Raw genomic sequence first — 23,588 nt, forward strand, 5'->3', positions numbered from 1 at the left:
TGGTAGAAGAAGTACTCAGATCCTTTTACTTAAGGAAATGTAGTAATACAACACCGTGATAATGCTCCATTACAAGTAAAAGTCCTGCATTAAAAACTGAATTTCAGTGAAGTTAAATTAGAATTATCAACTAAACGTACTTAAAAGTACTCACAGTAGTATGGTCCCTTCAGAGTGGTATATATCTATAAACCATAAATGCGCTTTGTGAGAATACAAACATATTTTGTTATTGTTGAGTTAATGATTGTGAGCAAACTAATTATAAACTTCCGAAGTTAGATACTGAAGTTTTTGATTTACATGTGTGCATGGTTTTGTCTCATGTAATGCTAAACAGTGAAGCACAGCTATAAACTAAATAAAAATGTGATTAATATGTAATTTTGCATTCATTTTTTATGATATATATTATTGGAAAAACTAAGCAGCATTTAAATGTTGAAACAGTTTGAGGTGAAGCTAGCTCCTTATATTCTGCTCTAACAAATTATATTTTAGAAGTTTTGTGTCTAAAAACATTGCACTTTGTTTCTTTGTACTACAGTAAGGTATAAAATAAAATTAAGATGAGAAAAAGTAGTGTAAAAAAGTCAATGAAAACAGTCAAACACAGGGTTGTATCATTTATTTTTTTTGTCACACACATACAGGCAACACAGAGATGCCATCTTTCAAACATTTGTAACACATTCTAGTACAGATTCACTAACCAAACATACACTGCTCTTAAATTACTCTGCTACAGAAAGGAAACTGTACGTTTTCCAAAATAAATGTGACAGTTGTGGAAACATTAGCTTTTAAGCAAAAGCCAAAAAATGCCGGGAAGTAAAATAAATAACTAATATGGACACGAGCAAAACAGTGGTTTGATCCAAAACAGTTCAAGTCATTAAAATATTTTGGTAGCTCTTTGTTTTCTTTTTTGTCATCTCCTTTTGATTGTTGATTACTAAAACTTAGTGACCTGATTACGAGTTTCAGAGAAATACGTTATTAGAGAACCAGCAGAAAAATTTACATACAAACATGTTGCACTGGTAAAACTTCACAGATACAGTTACATACCTTTTTATATCCCCTTGTTTTATTGAATACCTCAGTAACATGACCAAATTCTTCACTTCACTTTTATTTGGCCTGCTTTATGCTAGACAAGTGGGCTAAATAGTAACTTTCTGTTAAAAACAACATAAAGATTACAAAAAAGGTTAAATATGACCTTAATTTCTTTGGGGGGAAAATGCTGTGCTACCCCCTATTTTATAAAGAAAACCAAATTCTATTAGGAAAGAGTAGAAACAATGAGCTGTTTAACTGACTAGTCAATTGGTAGAATTATTAATCTGCAACTATTTTGATAATTAGTCATCATTGTAATTTATAAAAGCAAATCTTTTTGTGGTTACAGCAGCTCATTTGTGATTTTTTGTTCTCTTTTTTATTTTTTACGACGTTAAACTTAATTTAAAAAAAACAACTTTGTCAACATGGGCCCTGGAAACCTGCCAAAGACATTTGTTTCTTTTCTGACATTTTATAGACCAGGCAATTAATCAATAAATTAAGAAAATCATCTATAATGAAAATAATTGTTCTAAATTAGAGTAATATTAGATGTGGATTATATCCAATTAAGATATTAAAAACTATTAAACTAGAGTATCAAAAGCCATATCATTCCCTTTCTAATTGCACAGTACCTTTTTAAACTGGTGCATTGTCAAGTACAAGTGATCATTCATGGCAAATACACAGTGACGCACAACACTGTATTCCAGTCAAACCGGCTCTCAGAAGGCAACAGCTTTGTTTTTATGAAATAAAAAGAGCCTGAGGTCTGAAAGACCGGAAAACACAAAAATAAAAAATCTGAGCAATGGCTAAAAGGATCACACTGCACATGGAAATGTGACGAGTTGGCGACAAGTCCTCACACTACTTCTGTATAGTAAAAATAATTCCAATCTTAACAAGGAATTAGAACATGATCTTGCAGAATTGAAATACTCTTTCATTGTAGCAATAAATAGTCTAACAAGACTGATCCTGACATTTCTAAATCAAATTTATTTAAAAAAAACCAACACTTAATCTAGTACCCGAGCATGCAATCCAAAGCGGACTAAAGGTAACTGTTGCCATCAAGCCTCCCGGTAGTTAATCAGTCTTTGTTGTTCTTGTTGCTCAATTCACAGTAGTGTGGGGCCCTTGGTGGTGTAGTTCATTGCAGGGAAGTGCCTACTCTCTACGTCCCAGTGGCCGAGGGGCTGGTGTGAGGCAGACGGGAGGCTGGGGTTCCAGTGGTTCATGTAGCTGGCCATTAGCAGAGTTAGCTCCAGGATCTGAGACAAAGGCACAAACAGGTCAGATCAGAGAGGGATTAATGGCTTTAACATGATGATGTGATTGTGTTTCATTTGATTACGGGGAGCTGAAGGCCCAGAGTGGCTCACAAAAGACGTGAAAACCTGAGACACCCTACTGATCTGCAATCAAGAATGAAGTTACTCTCACTAACCACACACACACACACAAGTAATATGACTGCGTTAAAGCTCCATTGAGATTCTGCACATAAAATATGAGAAACAACCTGTTGTCTCCATTAGCTGTAGGTCGTGAGGGTATGTCAAACAGGTGACCATGAATAAGTCTGGGTTTGGTCTTCCATTAGTTCCTTCAAAGTACTTCAACACCTTGAACGCTCAATCCCCCCACCCACGTTTAATTACTCCCGCCACTGCCCCCTTACCCCCCAGAAATATCAAATAAACTCAACTGCCACTTCATCAACATCATATGTCATGTTATCATTTGAATTTATTTTCAGTTGGATGTTATTTGACACTTAAGTGGATACAGTTACAATTTTTTTTTTTTCACACAACTGAACTGTAAGGTTGGTTTGATAAAGGTTGGATTCATACATACAGTGGCTGCCATTTAACTGTAACTTTTAGCTAACAGTTTCGCTGTGTATACTTTTGGCTAATAATTTTAACTTCCATTACTTTTAGCTATGTATTTCAGCTGTTTATAGTAACTTTAGCTGTTTCAACTGTTTACACATTACTTTTAGCTAACTACTTCAACTGTTTACTTTTAACTAACCATTTCAACTGTTTATTACTTTTAACTATACATTAATTTTAGCTACCTGGTTCAGCTGTTTATTACATTTAACTAATTGTTTATCTATTATGTCTATATGTTATGTTATATAACGTACTCATGACATTTACCTTTGGTTTAGCCATTGCAAAGACCAACTTCTCCACGCTCTTCTTCCCGACTCCAGGCTCCCTCTGCTGGCTCGTGACCACCATGAAATCATCACGGCAACCACCAAAAGTAATCACAGACTGGTAGGAGTATGTGACCAGCGTGTGCTGAAAAATGAAAGCAATGCCAATGTGAAATGTGCAGGGAAACTGATGTAAACAGGGAGCATGTTCAGATTTTACTGCTGATCCCAAAATAAAACACGTAATTCATTTGGGAAATCATTTTGGTTTCTGCTTTTTTGAAGGGCAAATTGAGTGTGAAGCAGGACATAATTTCGAGCAACTTTCTGGAAGCGCATGAGCAACGCTGCCCGCCAGACCAAGAATGAAATGGATCAACATGGGCTGCTGAAAATTACAGAGCTGAAGCTAACATCGTTTACATGTTGGAACTGCTGCCTGTCAGGGTCAAGAATGTCAAATAAGAGGCTGGCCATTTTATTTTCCTGTAGATTTCTGGTGTTTGAAACACCACAGAATAAAAATCCTTCCAGAACAGTGTATCAACAAAGCTATGTGGCTGTGGCCCAGCCAGCTGAGAACTGAAGACAAACAGGAACTCACTTTTTGAGCTATAAACTGAAGCAAGTGTAAAAATTATTTACTAAAATGTAAATAAACTTCATTCTCTTTTTCATATTTTATGCAGTGGCGGACTGTAACTAAATACATTTACTCAAGTACTGTACTTCAGTACTAATTTGATGTGCTATGTACTTAAGTATTTCCAATTTATATAAATAATAATGGCAAATATTGAACTTTTTACTACACTAGATTTGTCTGACAGCTTTAGTTTCTAGTTACGTTTCTGGTTATAATTGTTCATACCCTTCCTGCCGTGAAAACCATATATCTCCAAATTTGGTTATTTACAATGAATGCATCGTTTAAACCCTGCTTGGATTAGCTGGAAAATATTATATAATAATATTATCGTCACAACGTTAAAAACAGCTGTTTTTCTGAGCTCATGAAAAGTTGACTTAAAAAATACGTGGTTCTCACACGACAACAACAGAGCTACAAACGTGATGATCTGATAGAATATGATGCATTTAGATTAAACTACCTAACAGTATATAAAGTAATTAAAATTAGGTCAACCATAAACATCTACATCAGTTAAATGCAACATACACATTGACGTAGCAGTAATATTAATCCAAACACATACAAAAGAACAATAGTTATAACACTAAAAGGGACCATTTTTCTGCACAATGAATACTTTTAAGTTTGATACTTAAGTACATATTGCTAGTAATACTGTTTTGAATGCAGGACCTCTACTTGAAGTATTTTTACAATGTGGTATTAGTACTTTCAAAGTTAAGGATCTGAATACTGTTTTATGTAACAACACAGGACAGAGATAGTGTTGATGGAGGTATTTGCTCTACACAGTTTGAAACTCACCATTGCATAGTCCAGCACACACAATCCATCTTCATTGACTGCCAACCACACCTGGCTCTGCTCAACAGGAGAGGGCGGGACAGGCTGTGGACAGTGGAATCAGAGACAGGTCAAGTTAAAGGTGTAATCCATCTTAACATTACAGCTTCCCCTCTGGGTCTTCTTCAAGGTCTGAAACTGGTCCAACCTGTGCTTGTGTTAGGGCTCAAGCCAAATGAAAAGTGTATTTTTTACTTTGGATGAATGGTAGAGTTTGTGTCAAGACAGCATGTTTGTTTTCAGTAAGACTTCAAAGCTAGGACTGAATATAACAGACAATAAACAAGGAGCGAAGTGAACTGATGTCAAGTATTCTTTTTTTTTACCTTGGCACTGAAGAGTTTGGCACCAAACAGGGGCCATTTCCGAGCCACAGTTAGGTATATTCTCACACACTCGGGTGCACTGCACCCATGTAGCATAGACCACTTAGTGGCCAGACGCTCAGTAAGATCTCTGAAATGAGAAAAGGGACTTTGGTCAAAGTCTCATCTGTAGAAAATTCACAATGAGAACGTGCTGCAGTATTTGTGTCTGATCTGGCCTGACATAGTGCCACCACTATGTTTGTCAGACTCTGTTATTGTTGCAAAATACATTAAACAAATCTGTATGAGATCATTCTGTTGGCAGGTTATAGATTGTGTTTGTTTTACCTGAGCTCCTCTGAGCTGAAGTCCTGTTTGTAGCGTTTGGGGTAGAAGCGCTCTAAGGCCTGCAGAAGAATCAGCTGAGACTTAGGCTGAGGAGAGCCAGTTGGAGAGGAGGCAGCTGGTCTCTCCAAATCACCATGTTCAATCTGAATAAGAAAAACCAAAGAGAGCGGGTTAAAAAGAGAAACAAAAGTCTTTTCAGTCCAATAGGATCACCTAATCTTTACAGACCTGTGCCATGAGGGCAGCCACCTCAAGAGCAAGCTCTTTGTTCACAGGGAAGTGGCCCTGCTGAACTTCATCATTCACTTGGTACGCCAGCAGGAGGCGCTCTCGCTCTGTCTCTCCTTTCACCTGAGATCTGAAACACAACCTGTACATGCACAAATGAAGATAAAGTTGTCATGAAACTTGTTTTCCGGTAGAGGCTGGAATCATGCACACTAACCCCAACACTTTTCACATATCGCATCCCCATATTTTATTGTGTGGTCTTTGTTTTGTTTTTAAAGGCCTTTTCTTTAGACAAATGTTTGTGACCATGTAATAAAAGATGCTGAGGTTGTGTGTGTGTGTATATGTGTGTGAGTTGAGCCTTATAAATCCCAGATATGACAACAGAAATCCTACCTGCTCTTGTATGTTAGACGGACAATCCGTGTCCCCTCGTTTTTCCCAGGATGCAGCTCCTTTAGAGCCTGCTCCCACTTGGAAATGACATCACATATCTGGCAAAAGGGATACAATTCAGTCTCCTGTCAGACACATGGAAGCTTGTACCTTATTTCTGGTTGTGGGGCGCCTGTGGCTCAGAGATAGAGCGGGTCGCCCACTTATTGATCAGCTGTTCAATCCCCGGCTCCCCACAGCCCACAAATCGAAGTGTCCTTGGGCAAGATACTGAACCCTAATTTGCTCACGAAAGCCTGTGCCATTGGTGTGTGAATGATTAGTTTTGTTCTGATTAGCAGTTGGCACCTTGCATGGTAGCCTCTGAAATCAGTGCATGAATGTAGCAGTGTAAAGCACTTTGAGTGAGTAGAGTCCATTTGTTTTCTGAATGAGCCAGACAGAGTTATAAATGTAGTCAATTGACTGTCTGGTGGGCTGGTTAAATGTAATAGAACAGTTTGACTAACCACAATGAAAATAAAATGGAAGCCACCACTTTTTGCATTATTGAGTGGAAATAAATTACAGAGGAAGGCTACAGTATCCTGGAATATGACTACAGTTAAACATCAAAAAGTCACCAAAACGTTTGGACAGCCTTAATTTGTCGAACTAGTCTTTCACTTCCTACTACTGACTCTTTAAAAATAACATGAGCCAAATTTGAATAAATGCACCACAAAAGCCTCAGTGGTGTATGGAGGTTTTCTTCCATCCACTTAAGTTCAGTGACCCACACTCTTACCTTGGCAGACGGCTGCAGGCAGTGCTCCAGGTCTTTGCCAGATGGATCGTCAGTGAAGAGGGCAAACCCAGACAGCTGTGGTTTCCTCACGCCAATCCTCTGGTTCAGCGTATTGAGGAACTCTTCCACTGTGGTGGAGCCGTCGAAACCCACCACCTACATGAGAAAACAAAGGACAAATCTCATTGATGAGGAGAAACCAGAAACCACAACCAGCCAATATCACTCGGTAGTGGAGTCACATCATCTGTAATTGAAGATCCTGCAGTTCCAGTCCAAACTGTGCAACCTTTTAGCAAGAAAAGTAATGGCAGCAGCAGCAGATTAGAACTGCAGCTGTAAGAGGGAGTTAAGACCAAAAACAAGACCGAGTCGTGTTGTTTCAGGAACTAGTGAGATGATAAAATGAAAATGCATGAGTTTGAAGACGTAACAGACCCAAAACAACTCTGGAACGTTATTACGAAGACAAATAATAGTTTTTTCTGTTGTGACGATCTCAAGGTAAACACCAAAAATACAGTATTTGTCTTAAAAAGAAATATTCCACAAGTGTTTGCTTGCACATATTTCATTACCCAGATCCCACTGTGTTGGCACTTTCGCCCTGCAGGAGAAATTATATGTAGAAGCAGCTGTTACTTAATTTTCCTGTAGGTGGCAACATCAATGTGTCATAACATTTGCAGGTATGAAAAGATGCTGCTATCACTTTCCTGCCAGCACAGTTTGGAAAGTGTAGGAGCGGACCAAAAATACATATAAACAGGGTGCGAACTACGGGGGAGCCAGTGGGAGCTTGGCTCCTCTTAATAAGACATGAACTCCCCTGAAAACACAATTTGTGAAATTTTGGGGGGTCTCTAAAATATTGACAATATGCTATTTCTGCTATTCATTTCTATTTGTCTGTATCATGATGGATCATGTGTAAAATCAGGAGCATCGGGCTTCATTCAGCCAGATCGTCTGCAGCGCAGCACGCTGCTCCGCAACCTCCTCTCCCTCGCCCTGTATGCTGCAGCGCCCCACTCCCTCTCTGCAGACGATTGGTGATCGTTCACTCTGGCTGGATTAAGTCAGACGCTCCAGATTTTACGCATGATCCATATGCTACTGCAGCTGGGGACTCTCTGCAGCAACATGCAACTCATAGTCAGTCCACTCTGAGGCACACGCACCCCACCCCCTGAAATGGATGGTATAGTTTGCACACCGCATATAACTATTCCCTCTTAAGGAAAATCTGCTGCTAAACATGAGTGAGTGAGCTGCAAACCAATAATTATTTAATTAATATGAGCTGATTTGCTTCTAAAAAGAAGACGTGTGTTGGTGTCTTTAAGATATAAGACAAGATAATTAGGTGGATACAGCTCGAGCCACCACAAAGATAGTATGTTGTACTTTTGTGACTATGTGTTACCTGATAGGTGTTGTTCATGAAGTGGACTGGGATGCTGAATGGCAGTGAATGATGGTATGGGTTTCTCAGCAGGATGGAGACGATCTCCATACGAGAAGGTCTGGCCTCCCGCTCTCCATTCTGCAGTGTTCGCTCCACAGACCTCTGACAGTACACTGCATACTTCCCCACCTCACTCCTGAGGGAAAAGGATAGAGATGTAAACAATGCACTAATTGTTTACTTTAAAGAATCATGGGTCAGCTACAGGCTTTCAGCACCTCACCTTGGGTCGGCATTGCTTTGCAGGTACTGTCTCAGGTACCAAAGGAAATGTTGTTGGGGAAGGAACAGAGCCACACACAGAGACAACAGCTGCCAGCACTACAAGAAGAGGCCGTAAAAGGAGGAAAACTTCAACTTACAGGATCTCTGAAAATCACTTTATGCATTTTTCATTAAACCTTAATGCAGGACTGCAGGACTTTTACATACATCAGGGGTTTTCAAAGTGTGAGGCGGGCCTTCATAGGGGGGCTCCAAACTGTTTCAGGGGAGGCTCAGTGAATGGAAGTGAAACAATATTACATAACTTAATGCATTAGTTACCAAAAGGAGATCACATAGAATAGCCTACATGTGTGAGAGTTCAAAGATACAGTAGTTTTTGGATACCGTTTCCCCCCCCATCAGTCAGAAACTAATAAATGCCTTAGGATAGACCTTTTTTAAAACTATTTGGTGTAGTCAGAAGTTATGTCAAACAGCAATATTAGGCTATTTTGGCTCAAATGTTGAGTGTCTATGGCAGTGGTCCTCAAAGTGGGGTCCGGGGACCCCCAGGGACTATTTTGATCATAGGTTTCATATACTTTCTTTAATAAAACATCTAAAAGCAAAAATCCTATCAGATAGGGGATCCTGGGGCAAAATCTTATCAAATGGGGGTCCGCGGTCTTATTTGTGTTCGTTTAGAGGTCCCTGATGTGAAAAAGTGTGAGAACCACTGGTCTACGGGATCAAATAATATAATCATGATCATCACCACCAGGCAAATCTCTTGCTGTTATCAGTATACCAGAGATTTTAAATCTGGTGTCTGTGGTGCACTGGTAATGATGTGTTTTACACCAATGAACAATGATTGGTTTGCCAGAGCTAATGGGCGGAGCAAACCAGAGCTATGAGGGGGCTCCATAATCCACCATTGCAGGATAAAAAAAGTCCCCTTGAGAATGTTTATTATTGAAAATTGTTTGTTGTTTATTTGTGTGTTTTATGATTGCGAGCCAAGGATGAGCTTACCTGTAGGCATACAGCACACGGTAACATTGATGATACACGGGGCAACTTTTTGAGCAATGTTGCTGGGCAATCTTGCTAGTGGCAAGTCCGACTATGTTTTGAACGGATAGCGGCGATGCGGGGCGGGTGGCGGAGTGGTGGGGGAAGGGGATTACGGTAGTAATCTTTACACGTTACCGTTGACGGCAACGTTGCCCTGCAATATTGTTCTAAAAGTTGCTCTGTGTATCATCAGCTTCACTGCCAGAAGGGGAGACAAAAGTTCAGCACTGCAGGTTCGACTACTTCACATTCTCTGAGTTTACTCACCTATGTTCCTATTATGTCATTTGTAAATGATTAAAAGTGAAAATAAAACAAATACATCCACTTTTTGGTGTTTTACCACTTCGCCCTTCACATGCACCCGTTAAGGCCAGGCTGACCTGTGTGAGGGAGTAGTTGTGTGGCGTCCGGCAGTTGGTCTGCTTAATCAGCTGGCAATACATTTCGTTCTGCAGTTCTGGGTGGGTCAAGCACACTTGCAAAGCATTCTGGGCCAGCGAGGTGTGGTAATCGATGGATGGAGACTCAACCAGCACGTTGATGAAGAGCTGACAGGACTGCAAGAGGAAGGAAAGATTTTTCTTAGTATTTTGAATCTGATACTTAATTCCACTGCTTTACCAGCAGGCGGAGGCAAACACACACCATATACTGCAGATTTTCTGGAAGCAGCATATTTTAAATGCATCTTAAAAGAGCAAACAAATTGATGATATTCAGGTCAGAAAAAAAGTTAAAAATAACACAAATAATTGCACAGGGTCAGCAAGAGTGCAGTCGTAAATGTGTATGTCATTTTTGTTCTCATCCACTGGGACAGTTGAAGACAAAGAACCAATTCAACTGTTTTCATCCGTCTTGTCAGATTCATTAATACTTCAAAGGCATCAGCAAGTACAGCATAGACTTGAAAAGTGTGTCACTTCCATTCATTCTGTTTCTTTGTGTGTGTTTGGGTGTTTTTTAAGGCTGGCTGGTCAAGGAGAGAGCCGATCCATTCAACTTTCAATCCTGTAGTTGTACAATAACTGTTGTGGAAGGGGCTGTGAAGCATGAGTTGGGCAAAGGAGGGGGCTTCTGGGTGGGCGCACTGAGGGCTACAGGGTTGAAAAGAGAGGAAAAGGATCTGCCATCTTCAGTACAAGGTCTATGTTCTGCTCTGATCTTATTTCTCCTCCCCCATCCTGTGGCTTCCATATCCATTGCTGCCATTCTCTGAAGGCCCTGACCTCCCATGTCTCCTCTTTAAAAGGGGCTCCTTTCACACTGGCTGTAAAGCAGAGGAACGGTTAGCCTCAATCAGAGCAGATAATCAAGGCCATTATCTCTTTTCCACACTTTTAATGAGCTGGGGCCCTCGTCCTCAAGCCTTTGATCTGGTTTAGAGGCAGGAGGGAAGAGAAGACGATGGCCACATAATGGATCCAGGAGTAGGAGGGGATAATGGGGGCTATGGTGGGGACAAACTGGAGTGGGTTTGGATGATGAACTGAACAGACTCTCGCAGTGAGAGCCGGACAGAAAAGGAAAGACAGATTTGGAAGAAGGGATGAAAGGAAGAGTAGACTAGAACCCAAGTAACAGAAAGGGGGGTGAGAGGCGGAGAGACTGACCTTGAAAAGCTTGAGAGCTTCTGTCTGCAGAGCTTCAGAGGGCAGAGTGGTAAGAGGCGAGCGCAGGCCCTCCTTACAGAAGCTCAAGGCCTCGCTCCTCCACAAAACAGATTCTGGGAAAAGAAGAAGAGCACACACGCACATACATAAACCCACGCAAACACGCATGCACAGACTGAAATAACTCAACAGCTGACAAGAATTCACACACAGTGCTCCAGTCGTAAACACAGTCTGCAGTGTGGATTAAGTCTGTCAGACAGAGTAGATCAAAATAACATGTAGCATGCTACTGAGTAAATATGTGCCGCCTTACAGGCAGACTTTGCAGCTGATTATGCATCTATTGTATGCGTCCAAGTGTTACAAATATATCTCCAGTGTTGTGAACAAAGACTATGTAGTGTTAAAAGATCAAATGTTTTCCAGTTTTTGTACTTTGTTACAATAATTATGAATTTTCATAATGTGTCATCTTTATTGCACAGCCACTGAGGTCATGATGTAAGGAATTTCTTTGTTTTAATTTGTGGGTTTTAGTGACCGATAATTCAAAATTATTTTACAGGCTGATGTATGTTCAGTCCTGACAGACTTTGCCTTTACTACTTTTAGGCCAACACAAAATTGAACTAGAGTAGCACAAAAAAACCCCATCTCTCATCTTTGTTATGCTCAACACAGAGGACAGTTTCTGATCATGCTTCTTTGCTGTGAAACAGTGATTTCTCACCTGGGTCTCCCTCTGCATCGAGGAGTTTAACAATGAGCTGCTCGTACTCTGTGCCCACTTTAAAGGTTGCACTACTGCCCGCTGCCACAGTCAGGTGATACAACCAAGTATCCTGTGTAGAAAAGCATGAATGTACAAATAGAAATGAATGAACTAAAAAATACTTTGAATCCCACACCGAAGGACATATCACAGTATTATTAAGGCATTGCCTGCTCCAGTACCTTTTCCTGCTTGGTGCCGATGAGCAGGTATGTAGGACTCTGGTCTCTTGGTTGGACTACTAATGTGCAGTGGGAGGAGAGGAAGCCTCGACTGCCTGCCTCATAGTCCTCATCTGAATCACAGGAGCGATCCACTTCCTGGACTGAGGCCTCCCGCACCTGCAGTTGTCCCAGAGGCAACTGAGACAAAAAAAAGAAAACATGTAAACAAGGTATAAAACAAAATGTGGCGGTAACTAATATAAGACACAACTCAATACAGACAGACAGGTGTGTTTAACTAAAGAAACATACTAAATTGGCATCATTACACCTTTTTTTCTTGTCTAAGCATGCTATTATTCTGTACAGGTTAAGACAAACGTTAAGGACCATGTATTTGCAAAATCTTTTTGAGGTATATGTTAATAATGACTTACAAAAGATCAATTTAAAAAGGAGAGACTAGTTTTACAAACCTTGTCTTCCTGATTACGATAGTAATAGAAGACTTTTCCGACCAAAGAACACCACACCAGCTTAGAATGTCCATGTTTGACCTGAAACAAGAAGACACAAGAACGTTTGAGGACAGTGTCGGCACGTCACAGGACTATTTCAAAACAGTAGTAAAGACTGGACATTTTTTTTGCATTCCTTGAAACTAAGACCAAATAAGTCTTCAGAAGTTTGACAGATTATAGTCAGGAAATTTCTTCATCGGACCTGCAGGTAGATGCAGACCGTTTAAGAGCAACTTCAGTGACAAACTAACTCCTGACAAATGTAAACATTCCATTCACACTCCTGCTGCATTCAACTTCATTGTAACCAAGAATGCAGCTGAATATGATTATTACACATCATTTCTGTGACAGACTTCTTTCAGAGAGTTTTAGAAATATGAATGCAGCAATGATATCACTGGAGGACGACGTCAACACAAAGCCAGCTGTGCATCCCTCAGAAGGGGTCACCAGGGTTAACTGATACCCTGTCTGAACTGAGGTCACGTCATAACCAGAAGATCAAAGACAACTCCCAGGAAGGGACTGGGGGGTTGGCTAGAGGACGTGGACTCCATCATCTCAGCTTGAGGCTGTCAGTCATCTGTTATCGACCCGTCATACACACCCGTCAGATGTTTAAGTGTCTTAACTTAAGCAACAGACGGGCCATGGCTAAGGAAAGGCACGGGAAAGAGGAGGGTGGAAGGGAAAGAGCTCTCAAGCATTCCAGCAGCTCGGGCTTTATAGCCATGTCCCAACGTGAAGGAGGCTTTCAAGAATCTGCCTGAAGAGCGCTCTGTCAAACCCTCCCGCCCCAGTCACAGACACTTCTATGTCTGAAAGAGGACATTAAGCTTGAAAATGAGTTATTTCTGGCATCCTCTTAAGGGAGAAAGCCCAGTCAAATCTATACCTCTTGCAACTATGTAATGGGAGTGGGGCAAGAAAGTACAGATTTGTAAAAAACAAAAAACTAAATGTAATTCTTCAATAAAATTAATGACATTATTTCAGTGAATACAAACATGTACACAGAAAAGTTTTATTATTGTCCACATATCTTGATTTTATTACTGTAAGTCTGAATTTGTGAGATCCGGGATGCTACAGAAACTTGAGCTGAAACAATTAAGTCAATTATTCGATCACCATAAAAACAATTTTGATAATCTATTAATGATTTTTTTAGCAGCTTCTTAAATAAAATTAACATTTACAGCTTTTCCTTAGTTTTCTAAGATGGTAAACTGAATATACATTTTGTGTTCAACTGTTGGTCAGACAAAAAGTATTGTTAAGATGTGAATTTGTATTCTGGAAAATTGTATGGTAATTTTTCAAGAGGTTTTGTTTTTATGAATATTTAATTTTGTACGAAATTCTTTGCTTTCTTGCTGAGAGATTAAAGATTAAAAAAGAAGACTAAACCACTCATGTATGGACGTTAAACGGGAAGCTACAGACAACAGCCAATTAGCTTAGCTTAACATAGCATAATAACCAGAAACATCAAGCAAACGTTAAAAAAAATATCCATCCACCAGCACATCCTAAAGCTAAATAATTAGCACCTAGTATGTCTTTTGTACAATCTGTACAAACTTGTCATTTTTACATTTTACACAGATCACATGTAAATTAGTCAGCTGACTTTTTTTTTTTACATTCGGACGGGGCCAGGCTAGCTATTTCCCCTTGCTTGCAGTCTTTATGCTAAGCTAGGTTAATTGTCTCCTAGCAGTAACTTCATATTTAGCTTCCAGACATTAGAGTGGTATTGAGCTTCCAATCTAAGGCTGTGTAAGTAAATGAATAAGCAAAACCAGGTTTTAAGATGCTTCAGCTGATAAATCTTGACTTCTGTTTCCTGACCTTTGTAAGCCAGCCTCTCACAGTGGGTTTGGCGGTGGTCTCCACGGTGACAGGGCTGCTGGCCTGGACTTTGAGTATGTTCTGCAGGACCCTGATCCACTCCTCTAGGATGTTGGGTGAATCGGCGGTCAGATAGAAGGTCTTCTTCTCTGTAATCAACTGATTATACGAAAAGGGAGAAATATGGGAAAAATGCTAAGCCAAGCCAACTGAGATAGCATCATCGTGTCAGGGAAGATCAGAATCAGCTTCCCAAGAGCCACGAAAACATTCCAGGCCAATGCTATACCTGATGTCACTTTAAAGCTTCTTCTCTGGTATGCAACTGTAAAGCTCTGCTGTGATGCTGTGCTATAATAAGAGTGCTGGTGTGCATGTAGCTACGTGTGCCCTCTAATAAATGTCTATACGTTTTTCTATTTTTCATTCATGCCACAGTTTTTTGAATTGTAGAACTATAAACATTGTACTACCATGTTAATTACTTGCATAGCCTGTAGAAGAAAGTAGTCATAGTGTTCAGCATAAATCACATGTTCTTTGTCTTCTGTTCTTGTATTCTTATACAAAGACAAAGCACAATTGGGATCCTTTGCAAAGGATTTCAGACATGTTTTCCACTTACTTGAAAGGTCTGTGCTCCTTCTCCACGTACTATATGGCAGGACGAGTTCAGCTCAATTTGACCCTGAGGTTTCCTGATGACGTCACTCTGAATACACACACCAAAACACACATATACACACGCATTAGAATCTTTTCATTTCTGTCCAACATTATAATTATAAATTCCTTCACAAAGTTTGTAACTGCAGTGATCATAGATGCATTAATGTACATCTTAATTTTTAAGATTCTTAATTTACACTGACAACATTGCTAGTGATGAGGTGTTCAACTTGCGCTTAAACACACAAAATCTTGAAGTATCCATGCAATGTTTTCTGTGCAGTTAGCAAGACCTTAGAAGGAAGCAGACAGGCCGGCTCACAGCGAGACACACTCACAGGAGATTTGTAGTAGAGGATCTCTCCATTCCTCAGGATGAACCAGCGACGTTTCCAGGCTTTCACCTGACTGCCCATCTTCAGCAGGTACCCAGATTTCTCCAGCATCTCCTACAGACACAAACATTTAAAAACAACTGACTGGTTATACTGTATTTTAACACGGTGGTATTTAACAAAGACCTCCACTATAAAAAGCAGTAAGTCCACTCACAGGCCCAGTGCTCTCACAGGAATAGGAGGAGGTTCGCTGGACTTTATGTTCCGGCTCGGAGTAGTCACTGTCTAGGGAGTAGGCATCAGGAGGAATGGCGTAATCACTCTCTGAGCTGATGGAGGACATGGACACACCTAGGAAAACAGGAGAAGCCACAAACATTAAGATACTGTAGGAAAGGCATACTAGAAGTGGTTGAAGAGAGAAAAACAAAGAATCATTTATACATGTTTTGAGAGCTGGCAAGCCTTCAATACAGAAGGCTCTTGAATGGAATATCCAGACTCTAAGATCACTATTAGATATCATCAGTACGTGATGCTCAATGCATTCCAGCAGTTAATTTGCATTGAGTTTAAGTGGTGGATATCTGTAGCCACTGAGTGCTGTACTTTGCTTTCCCTTTAGCTACATCATCTCCTTCTTGCACTTGCATACCATTCTGGCGAGCAGCAAAAACTGCTCCCTATTTTATGCTGTATTTTTGTTGCTGTACAGTGGCAAACAATTGCTAGGTTTGATTGTGTTAATGTTTTCAGATAAACTGAAGAATTAGCGGAGTTGAGAAAGAGACTGAGAGGACTCCCTCATTTACATTTACTCATTTAGCTGACACTTCTATCCAAAGTGATAAAGGTCGCACACCTCTGCCGCAATTAAGGGTTAAGTGTCTTGCTCAGGGAAACATCGGTGGATGTGTCGCATTGGGAATCGAACCCAGGTCTCTCCCACCAAAGACATGTGTCTCATCCTCTGTACCACCACCCCACCATCAGGCTCATAAAACACAAAATTCATTAAAATTCATGGATTATTTTAAAACCAACATTATCAACCAGCTTAAAGCAAGGCCGTTTTTTCCTAGTTCCTGAGATGGTGACATTTAAGCGGTACAAGTTTTCACTTTCCTGTCTGCACTGCAATCTGGAATGCTCACCTCTCTTAACGGCACGCGGGCTCCCAGGGACGCTGCCCTTCCTGTCCGGGCTCAGGATGGAAGTCCGTAAACTGGCCAGAGAGCTGCTGTCGTCCTCAGACCCCGAGTCATCGTCAAGCAGAGGCACACTGCTGATCTGAGTGGCTTTCTAAAACAGAAAAATCGAAGAGTTCGAAAGAGTACTGTATGGTAAAACAAAACCTAGAGTACTTTCAGTAGAGATGAAAACTAGTCTGATGAGCTTTTCAACACAGAAGTGGCTGACAAGCTGCATCAAAAGTAAACCTCAGAAAAATCACATTGCAGTTATTTTGACAGATATTACTATTGAACATTTCACTCACCCCTTTCAGTGTTGTGTAGACTGGTACATTGATATTCTTATAGATCAACTGGGTGAACGGACCTGCCGCTGGATACTGGGGTAAGTTGGACCCTGCAGAATACACAGGAAAACACTTATTAAGAATTTATTTGATTTAATGATAATTTGTATATGGACATGTACATTAGCATCTCAATGCCACAGAGCACAATATTTACAGTTTTAAGGGAGACTATGTAACTTTTGCTAAACAGTAGCCGGTTGCACGGTTTCAGCCTCTTACCTGAATAATCTATTGATATGGTAATTCCTATAGGAGCCTGTATAGTTGTAAAGGGGGAATACATAGCTCCCTTAGTCATAATATAGATATATAATTCATATATATACACTTGGGGTAGGAATGACAGGGTACCTCACAATACGATATACAAGATACATGGCTCACAATACCGATAATATCACGATAAAGCAATCCTGTGATAATCAATACATTGCTAGACAATCCTAAAATGATACATCACGATATCTCTCTAACTATGAATACAAAATGCCTGTGAAAAGGTTAAGTTTTCTCTATTTATTCGCTGCAAATCCAAACTGTTAGAAAACAGCACAATTCTGCTGCACATGTTTTTCAGTCTCTAAATTAAAATTCCAGAAATATAGAGCAACTATGAAAAATTATTATAAAAAACATTTCTTTATAAAAAGGCACATAAAAATGTAAATTCACTGAATTTATTAAATGTTTTGCTGAAAATACAAATTCCTGTGAGATTCCCATTATATGTTAGCAGTGAACTAACCGTCAAAGTGCTATTTTTTTTCTTATCAATATGAAGGTCTGGAATATCGAGGCAGAATCTTGGAAAAATGTATAACGATATTATGCTGTATCGATTTTTTGTCACACCCTTAATATACACTACATGCTAACCCACTGGTTATAAAGTGGACCAAAAGTTTCAAAAGTTCTAAATATTCTTGAGCGAAAACAAAATACAACTGGTCCATGGTATTCATTCTGCCAGGGATCAAAATGTTCCAACAGATGCACCTTAAGGCACAAACATGAGAGGAAGCTGAATAAGCTGAGCAAGCTATGACTTAATCCACAACAGCCACTTGGCAGTCAGCTCCGTGTATCTGGCAGTCAGGAAATTCAATAGTCAGAGTGCTGTCAAACCTCACTGTCTACATCCTGACAAAATGGGTGATGTCTGGACAGAAAGCATAGCAGTAATTACACCCAGAAAACATCCTTTCATCACAGCTGATTAAATGCCAGCCTCTCCCTCAGCTCCTCTAAACCTCCCCCCTCATATACTCTTCCTTGGCTCTTTAAAAAAGTAAAAATGGTAGGAGGTGGAATGAACTGCCTCCTAAAGAGGACTCACACCTGTGCAGGTGTGTGGAGCCTCAGGCCAGAGGAAGTGACATCAAAGGCGGCAATGACAGATCTGAACCAACCACACACATCTTCACAGCAGCTTTAGCATCAGCTGAATGACATGTCACTTCACAGTACCGACTCATCTCCTACACCACCCAGGGCTCATGACACACACGCAGACAGGCAAGTGCACACACGGAGTTAGACACCACCTTACACCCGAAAAACTTTGTCTTCCTCTCTGCGTGACGCTGACTATAACTGAACATTGAATCCCTCACTTTGGCAGCAAAATTGATGTTAGTGAAGGAGTGGATGGCTAGTTTCTTGTTACTGGCTGCAGGGGACTCACCTCGCCCGGGGCCCCTGGCTCCAGGACTGGCCTCTGATACTCTCATTCCTGACTTAGCCACAGCGTAGATCCGACTCTCCTGCAGGGGTCAACAAAGTCAGGAATATTCCTCTTTACTTCAACATTAATTATAAGAACATTCACAGTAGAACATTTTGTCACTGAGATCTTTACAGAAAAGATCTATTAAAGAATAGTTTGACATTTTGGGAAAACACTTATTGCCTTTTTGCCAACACATTTTCTCTCGGTTTCCAGTCTTTGTACTAAGATAAGCTAATTGACTGCTGGTGGTAGCCTCATATTTACCAAACAGACATGAGATCAGTATCAATCTTCTCATCCAACGCAAGGCGACAAAGCAAGTGTCAAACTTTTCCTTTAATCTGTAATGGTTTTTAAGAGTCCTGAGCCTTAGGCAGTGACAGAAACAAAAAGATAATGGATCAAATTGAATTGTGTAAGCATAGCATAAAAAAGTACAGAAGGCATGCAGAAGTTGAAGTGATAATATTGGTCTCTCATACCCATGAAGGGAAGCGGTGTAAAGGAGGAGTTGGTGGCTTGAGAACCTCTGGATCTAGCCGCTCCAGTTCTTCTGCGAGTCCCACAAAGGAGACTCCATCTCGTGATGGCTCCTCTGATCCTGACCCCTCCACCACCCCGTCCATGCTGTCAGAAAGCCCATCATCAATGTCGGTTTCTTCCACAACCTGCGAGAAGGGCGAGGCGGCAGTGCCTGTGCTCTTGAGGGTGGAGGAAGTAGAGGATGGGGTCATGATGTCTATGTTAACGTTGAGGTGGTGAAGTCTGTCCAGGCTGGGCTGTGGCTGGCTGTAATGCTTCTTGACTAGCTGGATGCTGTCTCTGGGGGTGAGCGGAGTCCGTACTTTCGGTAAGGTCATGCTGGCGCCTGACTGGTGAACTGGAGGATGTGGGAAGGGGTTGTTGGTAGATGGAGAGCGCGACAGAAGCGGGCTTTTGGGTGTTATTCTGATGGTCGATTCTGGGGAGCTTGGTCCATGGCCCATCTCATAGGCTGAGGATGAAGAGGAAGAGGAAGAGGACGAGTGAAGGCATTGAGAGCGGAACTTGCTGTTGAGCTCATCTGAGGAGTTGTCTCTGTCAGAGCCCACTGTCTGACCCTGTGGGTCCACTGGGAGCTCTGGTCCACTGATGGAAACTGGGCTGCTGGGACCTTCCCTGCTCCAACCCTGAGAGACAGCATCATGGGCGACAAGGTCTCTGAGGCAAATCCCTTTACTGGACTGTTCAAGAGTCCTTTTCACATCTGAGGAGACAGATTAATAACATTTGAGAAAACCTACATACCATGGAGGAACTGGTGTTAAAGGAATTCTTTGATCTGGAGCTATGAGGACGTGAGAGGGAAGTAATGTATTTAATGATGTGGAGGAACTAGAAGGAGAGTATTAAGAACATATGGATCAATGGTGGAAAAGTAGGTTATGCTGAAGGAGTGGTGCTGAAGTCTATGGACAATTTGACATGGTTCGATATTTCTTTTGCTTTAATTTTGGGTAACATCAGTGATTCCAAGCTGCAATACTCCATAAAAGTGACAGTTTTAAGCCTACAGTGGGTGAACATTTGCTACTTAGAAAATAGATTTTTGGTGAAGTATTCCTTCAAGCAGCAGGTAATGATAATATAAAGCTATAAAGGTCTTAAAAAGTTATTTGGTAACACTTTCTATATAGGTCATCGCTATAATGACTTGCATATATAATGCATATATTTATAACACGATATAATGCATCCATAAGACATTATAACAGTTGTTATAATCACTTACAAACATGCATTAGGCGCTATAGCAAAGTTCATAACTTTTGATTTAATCTTATAGTAATACTAATAGTAATAACAGTTTATATCAATGTGCGGCAAGAATCTCCGACCATGTTCCACAGTACGTTATAACCACCGACTCTGCCTCGTTATAAATACACTTTAGTCCCCATTTAGAATTAGTGATATAAAATGGAATAATAGCTTATAGTAATGTTTAATGTTATATAGCATGTCTTTGTTTGCTTTAAGTAAAGTGTTAAAATATCTATCCCTGTATAATATATTACAGGTGGACATAATACCATATGAATTATAAGACCTTATAACACGTAATTGTTTGCTTTAAGTAAAGTGACACACATTTTGTGCAGGAAAACAACTTTTATTTACGTTTCTTCACTTTATGAACAATCTCTATGAATTTTGAACATTTTACAGTTTAGCAAAAAAACACAACTTAATTACATCAAGAAAACTCATTGTCAGGGTGGTGAAAGATCCCTCAAGAGAAGACCTGTTGCCGACCAACATCATGTAAGAAGAGGCTCAGATGTTGTCACAGATGAATGGCGAGCCTATGGACAGGCCCTAACAGATGCAGTGGACAATTAAAGACAACCACTTCACAAAAGGTAGCCTATTAAAAGACATTTTAAAGTAATTGAATGGGAATACTGTTTGGGCAGTATGGATGAGAATCTCTTGGCACCTCACGATTCGATTTGATTACAATTCAGAGGGCAGCGATCCATCTTGATGCATTTTTTTTTCTGTGTATTTTCTGGATAATTACTAAGCATTTCGTTTGCACATTAAAATCCAAAAGAAATGTCTCCTCAATTGCTTTAAAAGACTAGTTTACATCCCTGATTTACTTTAGTAGCCTCAGCTCCTCCGTGGTCACCAGTGTCCTTCCTTTAATAACCAGTTGTCCGACACCTCTGGACACTGAAATATAATTTAACTTAACTATCAGGATGTACAGTATGTGTACAGGACATCAGTTTAGCTTCAACCTGCTGTTCTCATTCCTCAACAATGTAATCGCAAGTAATTAACATTACTCCGTTACTAATTTAGCTAAACGTTACACTGCAGCCAAAACCGTGCTTTACAGACTGGGGATCTGTTAGCTAGCAATATATTTCCTTTTCCTTTTGTACATTTTTATTTTGTCATTGTAAATCTTATTATTCATGTATGTTTTTTATGTATCTTAACTTAACAACAGCCTGCCCAGGGACTACGGGTGAAAATTAGCTCTTGAGCTAAAACCCGGTACAATGCATCTTCCCCTTTGAGGTTAATGTTTATTGTACGTTGTCCCGGTTTCTCTAAATAAAAATAAATCTTTTCATCTGCTAACTTTCACCGTCACGTTCTCTCCATTCTGCTGCTCGCTCTCTCTCTTTCACTGGCACACACACTCGCTTTGCACACAGGGAGCCAAAACAGCGATGAGTGTTGCTGCACGGTGTGCCGGTGAAAATCAATGTCACAGTCATATTGATGACCGTGTGAAATTTTAGTAGCGTGGTCATTCATTCAGCAGCGGCGAAATGCGTCAAATACAACACTGGTCGCAGAACGGGGGTTACGTACTGTAACCCGGATTCTATGAGTATAGGCGTAGCCCTCTAAGGCTATCGCTATTGGGTTTACCCCTTCCGCGCGTCTGCGCGACACTGACAATTTTAGTCTATGCCTCTCCTATGTCCGCACCTTGTATATACACACACACACACACACACACACACACAACGGTGAGACCCGGCCTTCGGCTTCCAAATGCCCTTTCTTCAGCACTGAGAACCAATGTCCAGTGAGGCCTACAACTTAGAGGGCTGTGCCTATACTCCTTGAATACGGGTTACAGTACGTAACCCCTGTTACATTTCGTATAGGCTTCGCCCTCTAAGGCTATCGCTATTGGGTTAGTTCAGTGAAAACCAAAGGGCGCACTGAGTGTTCTCCTAGTTGGCAAACAGATCCACCTCTGCCCTGCCGAACCGGAGCCAGATCTGGGCCACCAGATCGGAATGAAGACGCCACTCCTCTGGGCGAGGGCCTCCCCTCGACATGATGTCCGCCCCTCGGTTCAGCACGCCAGGGATGTATTCTGCTCTGATGGAGAGCAGGTGAGTCCGCGCCCACAGGAGCAGCCGCCTGGCCAGACCCAGTAGCTGCGCCGAGCGCACCCCGCCCTGGCGGTTTCTGTAGGCAGCCGCGGCCCTTTTGTCAGTGCGGACCAGCATGTGCTGGTCCCTTAGCAGTTAAGTAAGTGTAGGATCCCCATCTACACCGTGAGAAGCTCCAGCGCGTTTAGGTGGAGAGGCCTGCGGCCCTGCCACAGACCGCCCACCACCTGAAAGAGGCAGGTTCCGCCCCAGCCCATCAGGGAGGCGTCTGAAAACCGAGATGTGGGACGTGACCCCGCCCAGGGGGACCCCGACCGAGAGAGAGAGGGGGGGTCCCGCCAGTAGGCCAAATCCGGGGCCACAGACAGGGGAACGGAGACGCGGCGCCGTCTCTGTCTCACCGGGTCGACACGCAGGCGGATGAACCACCGCTGCAGCCTCCTCATGTGGAGAAGGTCCAGGGGAACCACCATGTCAGCCGCCGACATGAGGCCCAGGAGTGGCTAAGCTGTAACCTAGTAGCTTTGAGGCCGGCGTCATCGGAGGTCGGAATGGGGGAAGCTCGGAGCCGCTCGGAGACCCGTGACTGGGAAGAGTGGAGCCATCCAAATCCTGCTCTTCCGTCAACAGAAGATCGAGGGCTTCGTCCAGAGAGCGAGTGGACTGCCACACCTACTCATCTTGAACAGCAAAGCTATCCGCCCGGCCCCGCCCCACGGGGCAGAAGGGCGAAGAACGGGCAGTGTGAACAGAGAGTGAGCGCTCGGCCGGCATGCTCCGGTCCGAGGCACGCCTCGCAGCAGGGACGGAGATCACCCAGCACGATGTAGCCTATGTGGCAGACACCAAGGCGACTCGCCCCGTTCTGGCCAGCTTGCTGGAAGACATCGTTCTTCTT

General features: G+C 41.6%; 1 protein-coding gene and 1 long non-coding RNA gene across 2 annotated transcripts; one reads left to right on the forward strand and one right to left on the reverse strand.

The window, feature by feature from the left end:
* Window positions 1-611: 611 nt before the first annotated feature.
* On the reverse strand, window positions 612-20,028 carry LOC119887763 (pleckstrin homology domain-containing family H member 1-like; the record flags this gene model as incomplete). The annotated part of the gene is given in 23 exon segments (XM_038698397.1): window positions 612-2,348; window positions 3,249-3,395; window positions 4,710-4,793; window positions 5,075-5,204; window positions 5,405-5,547; window positions 5,633-5,774; window positions 6,032-6,129; window positions 6,819-6,974; window positions 8,245-8,422; window positions 8,510-8,607; window positions 9,954-10,130; window positions 11,187-11,299; window positions 11,920-12,031; window positions 12,144-12,323; window positions 12,602-12,682; window positions 14,504-14,662; window positions 15,129-15,215; window positions 15,511-15,621; window positions 15,725-15,861; window positions 16,665-16,812; window positions 17,009-17,100; window positions 18,738-18,816; window positions 19,265-20,028. Coding segments are annotated over 23 exon segments (3,569 nt in total), but the record flags the coding sequence as incomplete, so codon positions are not given.
* Window positions 3,227-5,047, forward strand: LOC119887764. The gene is made up of 2 exons (XR_005441802.1): window positions 3,227-3,371; window positions 3,536-5,047. It is a non-coding gene; the product is annotated as an uncharacterized LOC119887764 (long non-coding RNA).
* Window positions 20,029-23,588: the final 3,560 nt, after the last annotated feature.

The sequence above is a fragment of the Micropterus salmoides genome, unplaced genomic scaffold (assembly GCF_014851395.1).
Source record: "Micropterus salmoides isolate LMB-PRFRI ecotype aquatic unplaced genomic scaffold, ASM1485139v1 Ms_hic_scaffold_4315, whole genome shotgun sequence".
NCBI classification, from domain to species: domain Eukaryota; kingdom Metazoa; phylum Chordata; class Actinopteri; order Centrarchiformes; family Centrarchidae; genus Micropterus; species Micropterus salmoides.